The sequence below is a fragment of the Hyla sarda genome, chromosome 3 (assembly GCF_029499605.1).
Source record: "Hyla sarda isolate aHylSar1 chromosome 3, aHylSar1.hap1, whole genome shotgun sequence".
Classification (NCBI taxonomy): Eukaryota; Metazoa; Chordata; class Amphibia; order Anura; family Hylidae; genus Hyla; species Hyla sarda.
In genome coordinates, this window is record NC_079191.1 from 95,863,899 (window position 1) to 95,878,646 (window position 14,748).

The 14,748-nt window shown below is 42.9% G+C and overlaps 2 protein-coding genes across 9 annotated transcripts in view; one reads left to right on the top strand and one right to left on the bottom strand.

Moving 5' to 3' along the window:
* KIF1A (kinesin family member 1A) overlaps positions 1-14,748 on the top strand; it is a 331,661-nt gene that overhangs the window by 12,276 nt on the left and 304,637 nt on the right. The window lies entirely within an intron of this gene.
* The window catches only part of LOC130361554 (allantoinase, mitochondrial-like), a 105,604-nt gene that overhangs the window by 9,930 nt on the left and 80,926 nt on the right, over positions 1-14,748 (bottom strand). For all 6 annotated transcript variants that reach the window (XM_056564698.1, XM_056564699.1, XM_056564701.1 and 3 more), the window contains 5 exons: positions 6,957-7,002; positions 5,886-5,979; positions 2,833-3,019; positions 679-817; positions 245-417 (listed from right to left, as the gene is read on the bottom strand). In XM_056564698.1, the coding sequence (XP_056420673.1) occupies positions 245-417; positions 679-817; positions 2,833-3,019; positions 5,886-5,979; positions 6,957-7,002 (639 nt within the window). The remainder of the gene's footprint in view (positions 1-244; positions 418-678; positions 818-2,832; positions 3,020-5,885; positions 5,980-6,956; positions 7,003-14,748) is intronic.

Sequence of the window (14,748 nt, forward strand, 5' to 3'; positions counted from 1 at the left end):
CATAAGACACATAGACGGGACAGGAGACATGCAGGGGAGTGGAAACACAGGTGAGGTGGGGGACGAACAAGGGCGGGCAACAATTGTTTCACGCCGAAACGGCGTGAAACAATTGTTGCCCGCCCTTGTTCATTCACCTCTTCATCTGTGTTCCCACAGGTGAATGTTCATATGCTAAATCTCTACAAATTAAGTTGTAAATAGATAATACAACAATGTCATCAGTACCTACTATTTTACATACCTGGAATTCACTGTCAGGGTCCCAGATGACCAGGTCAGCATCGTACCCTATTTTAATGGCTCCTTTGCGATCCTCCAGGTTGCATAATTTTGCTGGGTTGCTGCTCAACAATCGAGATACATCTGACAATGAAAACCCTCTGATCCTTGCAGAGGTCCAAAAAAGGGACAGCCCTTATGGAGTATAAGGCAATGAAATGGTTAAAATGTTGCCTTGCATATGGTTTATTTGTTCTTCTTAAAAGTAGAGTTCCACTATACTTGCTATCTTCTCACATGAAAATAAGTCAATGGCCATATAGGTGCTTGAATTGTTACTATTACTATATAGCTACAAGGCAGATGTCACTATAATAAGAACTGTTGTATAGTAAACAATGAGTTTCTGAATAGTAAGTCATAGAATACAAGAAGCATCTGAAATTAGGTTAATACCTAGCTGTAGAGATGAAATTCCTCCCCAGGCGTTCAGGAAATCTCCATCTTGTAGGTGCTTGAGGTCCGGTGTGCATGGGGAATGATCAGACACCACCATGTCTATGGTGCCCTGCAGAAGGGCATTCCATAGTGCCTCCTAGTGGTGAAGTAATTGGGGAGATAAATAGTCTACCACAGGAGCTGGTCACAGCAGAAACAGTTGATTTAAAAAAAGGCTTAGGCCATGTTCACACAATGGAATGTCCGTGCAGAACTCTGCATCCATGCGACACTCCGCAGCAGAGAGTCCCATTGATTTCAATGGGATTCTGCTGCACTCTGCACCTGGTAGAATTTCCGTGGTAGATGTTTCTGCCGCGGAAAACCAGATTCTGGAGTCTGCAGAGAGAATAGACACGAGCGCTCCTAGCACGGCATGTTCTGTGTTCTGCTGTCGGGGGAATGTTCCACTATGAGAACATAGCCTTAGACAAATTTTTAGAATAAAATAATGTTTACACTTATAGGATTCTAGTTCTCAATTCACCAACACCCCTCTTCCCTTTCATACACATCTTCTCCGTTCCCTTGGCTGAACTCAATGGACACGTCTATTTTCAACCGTATTAGGCTGGGTTCACACCATGTAAATGCAATATAGTTCCCGTATCAGTTTTTTGATGAAAAATGGATTCCTCAAAACCGGACTAAACTCTATCAAAACGTGTGCACAAATGTTACCCTGTATACGGTTGAAAACGTATACAGTTTAAAAAAAAGATGTCCAGTTGCATCCGTTTAAAAAAAAATAAAAAATAAAAAGTATACGTTTTTAACATTTCATTCCATTCGGTGTGCACTGTGCATGTGCAAACTCAAAAATCGTACTGTCCGGATGGAACCGTAAGTTCATACGGTTTTCTACGGTTTTCATTGACTCCCATGTTAAAGGAACCTTATACGGTTTCAATACGTTTTGTCACCCGGACAAAAAAACGTGGTAGGCTATGCTTTTGGGTACGGGAAAAAAACTGACAAAACTGTACAAGAAGCAAAAAGTACACATCCGGATGCATCTTTTGGCATACGGTTTTCAATGGAGAGTCAATGCATATGGTTTTCAATACGGTTCCGTACAGTTTTCAAATTGAAAACGTATACGGGAACTGTATTGCAAGAACGTGGTGTGAATGCAGCCTTAACTATGTAGCTATGTAAATAGCACTAGATTATAGATATACATAGCATTAAATATACCAGCTTTTTCAAACAGCCTGGCCACTATTAGGCAAGTTTGCATGTACTTAAAGGGGTTATGCAGGAAAAAATGTTTTTTATACATCAACTGGATCCAGAAAGTAAAACAGATTTGTAAATTACTTCTATTAAAAAATCTTAATCCTTTCAGTACTTAAGAGCTGCTGAAGTTGAGTTGGTCTTTTCTGTCTAAATGCTCTCTGACGACACGTGTCTCGGGAACTGTCCAGAGTAGAAGCAAATCCCCATAGCAAACCTCTTCTACTCTGTGCAGTTCCCGAGACAAGCAGAGATGTCAGCAGAGAACACTGTTGCCAGACAGAAAAGAACAACTCAACTTCAGCAGATGATAATTATTAGAAGGATTAAGATTTTTTAATAGAAGTCATTTCCAAATCTGTTGAACTTTCTGGGGCCAGTTGATATATATATATATATATATATATATATATATATATATATATATATAAATAAAAATAAAAAAAAGTATTTCCTGGAATACCCCTTTAGGGTGCATTCCCACGTGGCGTATTTTGCTGCGTATTTGCTGCGTATTTGGTGCTGCGTATTTTCCTACCCATTGACTTCAACAGAGAAAATAAAATACGCAGCAGCAAATACGCAGCAAATACGCCGTGTGGGAATATACCCTTAATAGTGCTGCAGATTTCATGCTGCAGATGTGATCAATATAATAAATAGCCAAAACTGGCAGCATTTGCCGTTTGCCGTGTGAAATCCAATGGTTTATGAAAGTGTAAACGTACCCTTAAAAATCCATCACATTTTTAGACTGTCTTGTTTAAGTTTACACTGTCTAAGAATCAGACAGCTTTTATTTATCTGCCCCATTGTTTAGAAATTCTGTACAATGTACAGCTGACTTACGTTGTGTATAATAAAAAATACCCATACCTTATTGCTATGTCCTCTGACAGGTGGGCAGCACTTATAGTATGTAGCTCCGGGGGGTATGTTTTCAGCACTCAGGGTCAGGTAATGGTGAGTTGTCTCTACCGTGATCGGTGCCCCTGCTTTTTTTGCCTTCCTGATAATGGGGAGTGATTGTGCGGATGATAGGTGTACAATGTGACAGCGGACTCTGTTAGTAAAGAATGGCAGGGTTTGAACGTGGCTGAAAAGGTTTTCTGATCAAAACTGCACACCTATTTACATTCTATTTAAAAAATGTGCCCAACACTTGTGCGCATGGTATTGTTGGCTGCTTCATGTGGCTCATACTTGGCAGACACTTTTATGAAAAACAATAATTCTTGAGCATACTCTCTTAGGGTAGGTTCACACGTGCGGATTTTCGCTGCGGATCCGCCGCTGAAGGCCCCCCTACATGCTGCCTTTAGGCTAAGTTTCCACTTGTTTTTTTTTTCTGGCAGTTTTTGGAGATCTGCCCCTGCAGTTTTTGAGCCAAAGCCAGAAGTGTATTCAAAAGGAATAGAACATTTAAAGGAAGAACTTACACTTCTCCTCCCTTATGGATCCACTTCTGACTTTGGCTCAAAAACTGCAGTGACAGTTTTCCAAAAACTGCCAGAAAAAAACCCAGTGGAAACCTAGCCTAATATGTGCCTGCTCGGAGCTGCAATATGCCGCTCCGAGCAGACACACTGCGATGTGTGAGTCGCAGCGCGCATGCGCAGTATACTCGCACATCGCGGCAGCTCCCGGCCTAGCTCATTGAGCAGGGGGAGCGGCCATGATGTGTGCAAGTACACCGCGCATGCGCGGCGACTCGCACATCGCAGTGTGTCTGCTCGGAGCAGCGTATTGCCGCTCCGAGCAGGCACAGTTAAGGGCACCATACAGAGGTCCTTTAAAGGCGGATCTGCAGCGTAAAATATGCTGTAAATCTGCACGTATGAACGTACCCTTATGGTGCATTCGCACCACAGTTTGTGCATACAGTTGGCATAAGGTTTAGAATTATTAAAACCGGATGAGCTAAAACAGTATAAAACCATATACACACACGGTTTAAAGGGGTTATCCAGGAAAAAACATTTTTTTATATGTCAACTGGCTCCAGAAAGTTAAACAGATTTGTCAATTACTTCTATTAAAAAATCTTAATCTGTTCAGTACTTATGAGCTTCTAAAGTTGAGTTGTTCTTTTCTGTCTAAGTGCTCTCTGATGACACCTGTCTCGGGAACCATCCAGTTTAGAAGCAAATCCCCATAGCAAACCTCTTCTACTCTGTGCAGTTCCCGAGACAAGCAGAGATGTCAGCTGAGAGCACTGTTGCCAGACACAAAACAACAACTCAACTTCAGCAGCTGATAGCTATTGAAAGGATTAAGATTTTTTAATAGAAGTAATTTACAAATATGTTTAACTTTCTGGAGCCAGTTGATATTAAAAAAAAGTTTTTTCCTGGAAAACCCCTTTAATACATGACTACAATACTATAAGGAAACATATGTGGTGAATATACAGTTTTGAAACAGTAAGGACACTTTTTATGTTCAGGAAAAAATAAAATAAAAAAAAATAAAAAAAACGTCTGAACCACAACCATACCAAACAGTACAAGACCAGGTAGACTTTTTTGTAGGGTTTGTCAATGGCATTCCATGGGCACAGTGACAAATATGGTTTAAAATTGTTTTATAATCTAAAACTGTATACGGTCACCATATAAATAAAGCTGTGGTGTGAGCACACCCTTAGGCCCCATTCACACAGGCATTTTTGCGGAATAGAAGGCAATGAAAAGTGGACTCCACAGAAAGAATTTACAAGTCAATTCTTTCTTCAGAATTTGAATTTCCGCACTAGATGCATGCAGAAATTCTGCCGTGTGCACGGAGAAGTAAAATTCCATTGAAAACAATGGGGGCTGCTGCAGAATTTCTAAGCAGAATTTTTCCACCAGTTTCCACTCAGAAATTCTGCGGTGTGAATGGGGCCTTTACCATATTTGCATGATTTGGCTGAACATTTTGTTGCAATGAATTAGCCCCACTAAATTTCTAACCTGTTTCCTACATAGTAAGTGACTTATTGCAGCTTAGTTACAATATGTGCTGACATATCTGGGGGAGATTTATCAAAAACATGTGTAGAGTAAGAGCAGTGCAGTTGTCCATAGCAACCAATTAAAGGTCTCTTTAAAAATCAAAGAAGCAATCTGGTTGCCGTGGGTAACTGCACCACTCTTCCTCTGCACAGTTTTTTATAAATATCCCCCATCTTTGCCAGAAGTTCATAGTATGACCTATGGTGCTTATTCCCATTGAAAACAATACGGCTTGCATCTCACATGTTTTTTTGACACATATCTTACCTTGTAATATGCGCCAATATTTACACAGAAAATACAGTTTAAACCTGTCCATAGATGAGCATTAGAGATGAGCGAACTTACAGTAAATTCGATTCGTCACGAACTTCTCGGCTCGGCAGTTGATGACTTTTCCTGCATAAATTAGTTCAGCTTTCCGGTGCTCCGGTGGGCTGGAAAAGGTGGATACAGTCCTAGGAGACTCTTTCCTTGGAATGTATCAACCTTTTCCAGCCCACCGGAGCACCTGAAGGCTGAACTAATTTATGCAGGAAAAGACATCAACTGCCGAGCCGAGAAGTTTGTGACGAATCGAATTTACTGTAAGTTCGCTCATCTCTAATGAACATAACCTTTTAACAACAAGATGACAAGGATATTTGATGGTTGTGTATGATATAGGGATAAATATCTTTACCATACCACCTGTTTGTACCAGTTTCAAAATATGAAAACAATGGGGAAGATTTATCACTCAGCCTGAAACCCTAATTGTCTGGTTTTCCCATAACAACCAATCACAGCTCAACTTTTGAATCTTAACGAGCTCTTGTAAAGTGAAAGTTGTGATTGGTTACTATGGGAAAAACGAGACAATTAGGGTTTCAGGCTGAATGATAAATCAGAGCCAATATTTGGGTGTTATAAAATGATTTACTAGATACGAACTTGTACTGTAGACAGAGATCTGCGACCATCTCAACTGCAGCAACTTCCATGTGATCTGGGCGCGAGGTCAGAAAACTTTCATACTGTCTAGGATCTTAAAATATTAATGTGATTAATACATTGTTATATAAGGGTTTGCTTTTTTCTACTATTATTACTACTACAACTGCTACTACTGCTGTAGTTAACCTTGGTATTAGCATACATAGCATTAGGCCCTGTTAACACTGCCAGTAATATTTTGCTAATTTCAAAGGTAAATTATATTGTGTAAGATAAGAAATTAACACTTGAAATCCACATCAAATCTCCTGTGAAGTCCATAACCCAAATTACAATTAGTGAAGTCCGCTGCAAATGCAGCAAAATAAGTATACTGCAGATTCTACATTGTTCTTTATGGGTTATTTTCCATGCACGTTTTCCACAATGTCTTAAAGGGGTATTCCATGTTTTTTTTCTTTCTTTAGCTTTTGAGTTCATGATGCTATGTCATAATACTGTATAATATGCTTCTAATGCCTCTATGGAACGCTTTATCCCGTTTTCATGCACACGACCCATAGCTGGAAGTGCTGTAGTGCAAGTCTTTTTTATTTTACTGTTGTCTCTGACCTTTCCGTGCATTCCATGTGGCCAGAGACAATATGTCATAAGTCACATGGTCTCCAGGGGGCGTGTCTATGCTAAAGTGGGTGAGTGGATAGCATTACTTCAATAAATCCCTTCCACCCTGCTATCCATGCACCCATTGCAGCATAGCCATGCCCACTTGAGACTTATGACATACTGTCTCCGGTAAAATGAAAAGACTTCCGAGTGTTGGTCTCATGAAGGACAAGGCTGTGCATGGAGGCAATAAAAAAAACCTATTACACAGTATTATAACTTTACTAAACATTGAAATTTATTCGGATCCATTAATAATGTCTTAAATATCTTGAACTGATATTTTAGTACACCTTTTATTTCTTCCTACTAAAAATGTAACCCAGGTGTGCACATACCCTTAATGCTTAAAAAAAAAAAATGTATATTTATTTATTTTTTATTATAATGATTGTTGCTTACCTCCAGTGGCTGGGGTGCTTCTTGTATCTTCGAGTTCAGCATGAAACTGTAAAGACAAAAGATCAGTTCTTAAATGGGCACTGTAATTTCAACAAACTTTATATACAGTATCTCACATAAGTGAGTCCAGTGATATTTTTGTAAATCTTTTATTATATCTTTTCATGTGACAACACCGAAGTAATGACCCTCTGTTACAATGTAAAGTAGTGAGTGCACAACCTGTATAACAGAATTTAATGTTGTGTCCCCTCAAAATAACTCAACACAAAGGTCTAAACCTTGGCAACAAAAGTGAGTGTACCCCTAAGAGGAAATGTCCAAACTGGGCCCAAATATCAATATTTTGCATGGTCACCATTATTTTCCAGCACTGCCTTAAAGGGGTAGTCAGGGGAACTAAACTTATAGCGCAACTGTCATGAGATTTTAGCACGCCAGACTACTACAATGTTGTTACAGATGTCCATAACGTGAGTGTAACCATACCTTTATGGGTTTTCCTCCTTCTTTTATAACTTATAAAATACATTTATCCAGCGGTCTGGCACAGTCGGATAGGCGTAGCTTGGGGTTTGCAAGGCCCTGCCTTTGCCACGCCTATCCTCTCCTTTCAGTGCTGGGATCACTGTGTAGTAAGACACAGTGCATCCATAGCGCATGCGCCCCTCCTGACATGCATGCGCCCCTCCTGACAATGCCCTGCATTGACAGAGCGAGTGCTCGCTCCTGCTGCCTATGCGCTCACTGCGCAGGTGCAGTACTAGAGGAAAGGAGGGGCGCATCCCAGCATTGAAAGGAGAGGATAGGTGTGGCGGCGGGGCTTTGCGAATCACAAGCCACGCCTATCCGACTGTGCCAGACCGCTGGATAAAGACTATGTAGTAGTCTGGGGGACTAAAAACTCATGACAGTTGCGCTTTATCAGACACATATTCCCTATCCACAGGGGATAACTGTCTGATGGCAGGTAGTCCGAACACTGGGACCCTCCGCTATCTCCTGTATGGGGACCCATCTACCTACCTGTCCTCGACACACTCTGGCCTCCACCTTCCTGGATGAGTTATGCTTATTCAGCCAATAGCTGTTGCGGGACATCACTGTGGTTTGTGATTGGCCTCTTGGACATGGAGTTCACTAGAATGTCACAGGTTGTCACTGGAGTTTTTTTTTTCACTCCTTCATGACAACATCACAGAGCTGGTGGATGTTAAAGACCTTTCCGCTTAGTGGTGTACTCACCTTTGTTGCCAAGGTTAAGACATTAATGGTTGTGTGTTGTGTTATTTTGAAGGGCGACCAACATTAAACACTTATACAGGCCGTGCACTCACTACTTTACATTGTAGCAGAGTGTTGTTTCTTCAGTGTTGTCACATGAAACGATAGAATAAAATATCCTAATATGTGTAAACATAGCCTTACACTATTTTGCACCATCAACACATTTCCCCACACTACAAATCCCACATTACACAGTATATTCAAGCTGCCCATTCTTAGAGAAAGTAAGGAAATCCCAATGGTGTCTGTGAACTTCATCAGTTTTGCAATATAACTGGTACAGTATATCCTAAATATATCTATGCAAAAACATGTTCCAAAATATAACATGGCCTAGAATAGAAAATGCACCAAATAAACATGATACTGTACAACTAACATTTACTTCATTGTAATGTGCAGAGTCAGATTAAGTATATCCCTGGTATAGATAGTTAAATTGTTATTTTGGGGATAGAATTTTTCTTATAGTGGACTTGAGATGCTTTAGTCATAATAAAATAAAGCCTGCTATTCCAATGGCTCCACTGCTATCGGCATCCTACCTCCTCTGACACATCATCACTGCAGGAAATAGCCACTCAGCTAACCACTGGCTGAGGTGGGTCACCAATGTGAACAATGACTGGCTGAGCAGGCATTTCCTGCAGGGACGATGTGTTAGAAGAAGCAGGGTGCAGATAATAATGGAGCTATTGGAATGGCAGCTGTGGGGAATTGAAGCAGGCGAGTATGCTTTCTTTTTTTTTCTTAAAGCACCCCAAGTCCACTATAATAAAATGTTATCCCCAAAATAACTCTATAGCAGGGACATTCTTAATCTGGACATTACAATGATGTCCCTTGTATAAAGAGTGAAATAGTTATTTTGGGAATAGACTTTTATTATAGTGGACTTGAGGTGCTTTATGAATAAAAAAGAAAATACTCACCTAGTGGCACTGGACACAGGAGAGAGGTGATCATTTAAGCCCATGACTTAGTGGCTGCTTCTCCAGAGCTGTGAGGTTCCTGGACCTAAGTGCCACCATTCAGCATCTTAGCTATTGCTGCTATCGCTAGAGTTACCCTAGTTTTCTATATATTTTTTTTTTCAAGCTTAAATGAAGAAATTGTGTATTACATGGTTTATGTACTATTGGCACACAGGCAATGAAATTGAGGAGACATCCAAGTAATGATGTATGACACACTGGCAAAACCAGTCTATCAATAGCATTAGCAACATACGCATAGCACAAGAAACTGAGCAAATGATAAACCCCCCGCCCAATTTTTTTTTAGACATAAAATATAAGCATCTGTTTGGATGTAACAAGTAATTGCTCAACAAATGCAAAAGGAATTTGACAGCTAAACGCTGCTGATAAATAGGAACGTATAAATGTTCTCACAGTCTGTTATAAAGCTGTATATTTACATGACAGCTGGAGAGTCAATGACGGGAGCATTGACTAGAGAACATTAATATGTATGCAAGTGGATCACTGTCATCTTCTGGCAAGATCCTGCACACCCTGTGAGTGAGATAAACACACAGACTGTATTGTTGAGAACGTTTTGCACACAATAGTATTTTTACAAATATATGATTCACATGACGGCATAAACATTATTTGAGTGTTACCTAGACTTTACACCCTTACTTTTCCCCTCACCCTTGACAGGATTCCTAAGAGACTGGCCACAAGTTACCTGTATCGGGGGGTGTATGTACTAAGCACTGTACACTAGTTTTATGACATACAAAAGCCGCACACAGTACAACACATTTACTATAATTATAGCAAGACAGTGTGTCTCAATTGTAATGGAAATCTGTGCCAGCTCCTTGCTGGTGTATAATACATTTTATCTTCTGTACATGGACAGCCACAGATGTGTCACATTTATTACAAGGCCTACACCTTGGCCCATCTTATGCCACCTTAGACCAGACTCACATATGCATCAAGCTCCATTTAGAATAGCTCCGTTTGCTGGGTCTGGTCAGATGACGAGAGTTGAGAGGAGAAAAAAAATACTGCAGGTCTGTTATTTTTGCTTCTCTACTCCAGCAAAAACCCGACCGACCCCATTCAAAGTTAAAAGGGTAACAAATTTTTCCAAATCAACTGGTGCCAGAAAGTTATAAAGATTTGTAAATGGGGCGTGGCCTGGACGCGCATGGTGGAGGACACTTGCTAAGTGAGCTCCACTGGTCTCCGGCTCTATAGCGGCACTAATCGGCTGACTCCTACTCCAATCCTCCTTCCCAAATTACCTGTTGACATCGGAAAGTGAAGCATCACAGCTCGGGCGAAGAAAAGTAAGAAAAGCCCGCTTAAACTCACCCTGTTCTTCCCAGCGGCGGACTCCCAAGTTGGCGCCGGCAGCCTGCCAGCTGCCGGAGCGCCTGGACTCTGCCCTCAGAATGGATCCCCAGCCTCCAGGAACACTGTATCCTCTGGTGGTTCCTCCTCCCCGGGATCTGCTGGCCTGATGACCGGGACCTCGTTCCTGCAGCATCCCCCGACTTCGCCTGTAAACTTGCCTTCTTCGCCTTCTCGGCTGCATGCTGCGATGCCTGGAACTTGCTCCTCGGGTCCGTCTCCCGCTCTCACAGAGGTGGCCTTGCTAGCTGTGGCTGCGGACCAAGCTTCCACCGTCCGGAATGACATTAGGTCGGCTGTGACCGGTATTCAGCAGGAATTACATTCCCGCACATCTCATGTAGAGAATAAAATGGGAGAACTTACCTCTGCCCATAACTCGGTGGTGGATAGCGTTCAAGCCCTGGAAGATGAGGTGGCTGACCTCAAGGCCAAGCTGGCGGATGTGGAGGATCGCTCCCGGAGGAACAACTTCCGCATCAGAGGTATTCCGGAGGCCATTAAGACTGAGGACCTTGCGGGGTATGTTACAGATTTCTTTGCTGCCTTACTCCCCTCAGCCTCTACTCGGGACTTACTCTTTGATAGAGTTCATCGTCTACCAAAGCCAAAATTGGTCCCTGCTACGTCCCCTAGGGATGTTATCATGAGGGTGCACTTCTTCCACATCAAAGAGCAAATAGCAATTGCTGCCCGTGCTCCTCCTCACCTGCTTGAAAGGTTCTCGGGGCTCTCAGTATTTGCCGATCTCTCAGCCGCCACATTGGCACATCGCCGGGAATTTGCTAAAGGTACTGCTCTACTCCGTGCTCATGGCATACAGTATAAATGGGGCTTCCCTACTAAAGTTGTAGTAACCTATGAAGGTTCCAAACATGTTGCCAACACCCCGGAGGCCTTGCTTGAGTGCTGCCATGCCTGGAACCTCTCCCTGCCTGAGGCAGCGAACGGGGACCCGTTGAATCTGCCCCCTCAGAAAGTCACCGAGGAGTGGTCGGTAGTTCGTTATGGGAAACGTAAAACTGTGTAATGCTTGTATGTATGTTCTTTTAGGAGTTTATATTACTCTGCTGGATAGGCACACATATTGATATGGGTCAGTTCTTTTCTCCATATCCCCCTGATGGTGATCCTCTTCAGGGGTCACCTTGGTTACTCTGCTTTGCTGTTGTTGATTTACTCTTTACCGTATTATTGTCTAATTCTGTGCTTCCACTTTTCCTTTTTCTTCTTTCCCTATGCCCCTTTCTTTCCGCCCTCTTTGGTACACACGATAAATCGCCTATTGCTATGTGGTTCATGAGTCTTATATATTGTACTATTTTTTACTTTGCCAATGTTCAGCTGCCGCCGCTGTGCTCTCTCCCCCCTCCATAATAGTCATACAAATTGCTTCCTTAAATATACGTGGGTTAAACTCTCCTTATAAGCGATCTTTAGTTTGGGCTGAATCCAAAAGATTAGGTGCAGACATTTTGTGTCTGCAAGAAACGCACCTGACGGAATCATATTCAGTCAGGCTGCGCCATAGAGCGTATCCCATCTTCTATGTTGTTCATAAGAGGGGTGTATCGTTGGCTGTTAAAAATACCATTGCAGTCTCAGAAGTGGAGGTGACAGCGGACAGCGGTGGCAGATATTTGATTGTTAACTGTTTGCTTAATGCCGTGGCATATACATTGGTTGTGGTCTATTCTCCTAATAGGAGACAACACTCATTTATTAAACATGTACTCATTAGGGTCGCCAGTTTAAATCCTGCGTCTTGTTTGCTTGTGGTGGGCGATTTCAATACTACTCTCTGGCCCTCTATAGACTCCACTTCCTCTGTCCCACACACGGAGCCCACTCCTTTTTTTACTACATTGTCCCGCAAATCTCTGTTTCATGTCTGGCGAATCCAACATCCCAGTAGTCGTGATTTTACATTTTTTTCTCATGCTCACTCGGTATACACCAGATCTGATTTTTTTTTATTTTCCCGTCCCCTCCTAGATCTTATTTCTAAGTTCCAGATCCACAACATCTCCTGGTGAGATCACGCCCCTATTTCTGTTACTATACAGGAGTCGTTCACTCCCCCTCGTGCATCTTTGTGGCCAGCCAGCCCATATGTCTTAGAGCATCCAACATACCAACCCTGTTTACGGGAAGCTATAAAACATCTTATTTTGACACTAATACTGGATCGGTGCCTAATGTCTCCACACTGGTGTGTGCATTTAAAGCGACGATCAGGGGGGTGCTAATCAGCCAAACCGCCGACCACAGGCGACAGACCAGAAAAACGACTAAATATACAATTAGAACTTACAGATCGACATAGACTAAATAAAATGTCGTTCTCCTCAGATACTGCCTCTCTTATAGCTGCACTGACAGCAGAACTACATGCACTTGACCTCTATAAGTTTGACCTGGCGCTCCGGCATCTCAAACTTAATTCTTATTGGTAGGCTAACAAGTCAGGTAAAATACTTGCTAGACAGGTTAAAAGTCAAAAGTCGGTTGGCCTACATTACTTTACCTGATGGGTCGAAGGTATTTGATCCTCAAGGTATTGCAGATGCCTTTGCTTCCTATTATCATACCTTATATAATCTCTCTAGCTCAGAGCCGACTCACCTTCCTACTCCTGATTCTATCGCTTCCTTTCTTAAAGGGGTATTTCGCCCCTAGACATCTTATCCCCTATCCAAAGGATAGGGGATAAGATGTCAGATCGCCGTGGTCCCGCTGCTGGGGACCCCCGGGATCCCCGCTGCGGCACCGCGCTCTCATTACAGCACAGAGCGAGTTCGCTCTGCACGTAATGATGGGCGGTACAGGGGCCGGAGCATTGTTACGTCACGGCTCTGCCCCTCGTGTTGTCACGGCCCGCCCATTTCAATACAAGTCTATGGGAGGGGAGGGGGCGTGGCGGTCATCACAACCAATGTATATGCCACGGCATTAAGCAAACAGTTAACAATCAAATATCTGCCCCCGCTGTCCGCTGTCACCTCCACTTCTGAGACTGCAATGGTATTTTTAACGGCCAACGATACACCCCTCTTATGAACAACATGCGCAAAGAAGATGGGATACGCTCTATGGCGCAGCCTGACTGAATCTGATTCCGTCAGGTGCGTTTCTTGCAGACACAAAATGTCTGTACCTAATCTTTTGGATTCAGCCCAAACTAAAGATTGCTTATAAGGAGAGTTTAACCCACGTACATTTAAGGAAGCAATTTGTATGACCATTATGGAGGGGGGAGAGAGCACAGCGGCGGCAGCTGAACATTGGCAAAGTAAAAAATAGTATAATATATAAGACTCATGAACCACATAGCAATAGGCGATTTATCGTGTGTACCAAAGAGGGCGGAAAGAAAGGGGCATAGGGAAAGAAGAAAAAGGAAAAGTGGAAGCACAGAATTAGACGATAATACGGTAAAGAGTAAATCAACAACAGCAAAGCAGAGTAACCAAGGTGACCCCTGAAGAGGATCACCATTGGGGGGATATGGAGAAAAGAACTGACCCATATCAATACGTGTGCCTATCCAGCAGAGTAATATAAACTCCTAAAAGAACATACATACAAGCATTAAACAGTTTTACGTTTCCCATAACGAACTACCGACCACTCCTCGGTGACTTTCTGAGGGGGCCTTGCATTAAGGGGACGGGCCGTGCATTAAGGGGACGGGCCGTGATGTCACGAGGGGCGGCACCATGACGTCACGCTGCTCCGTCCCCCGTATCGCCCGTCATTACGCACAGAGCGAACTCTGGGCTCTGGGGATCCCGGGGGTCCCCAGCAGCGGGACCGCGGCGATCTGACATCTTATCCCCTATCCAAAGGATAGGGGATAAGATGTCTAGGGGCGGAATACCCCTTTAACTCTGTCTCCTTGCCCTCACTATCTGACTCTGCTATTGATTCTCTCTCTCTCCCCTTCTCTCCTGCAGAGGTGCTTGGCGCGATCGGGACATTGAAGGGAGCCAAATCCCTGGGACCAGATGGCTTGGTTAATGAATTCTATAAAATGCATGCTTCCCTCCTTGCCCCCCCCCCCCCCCATCTCTCTTCTCTCTTTAACTCTATAGCTAAAACGGGTACCATACCAGCTGAAATGCTCAACGCCA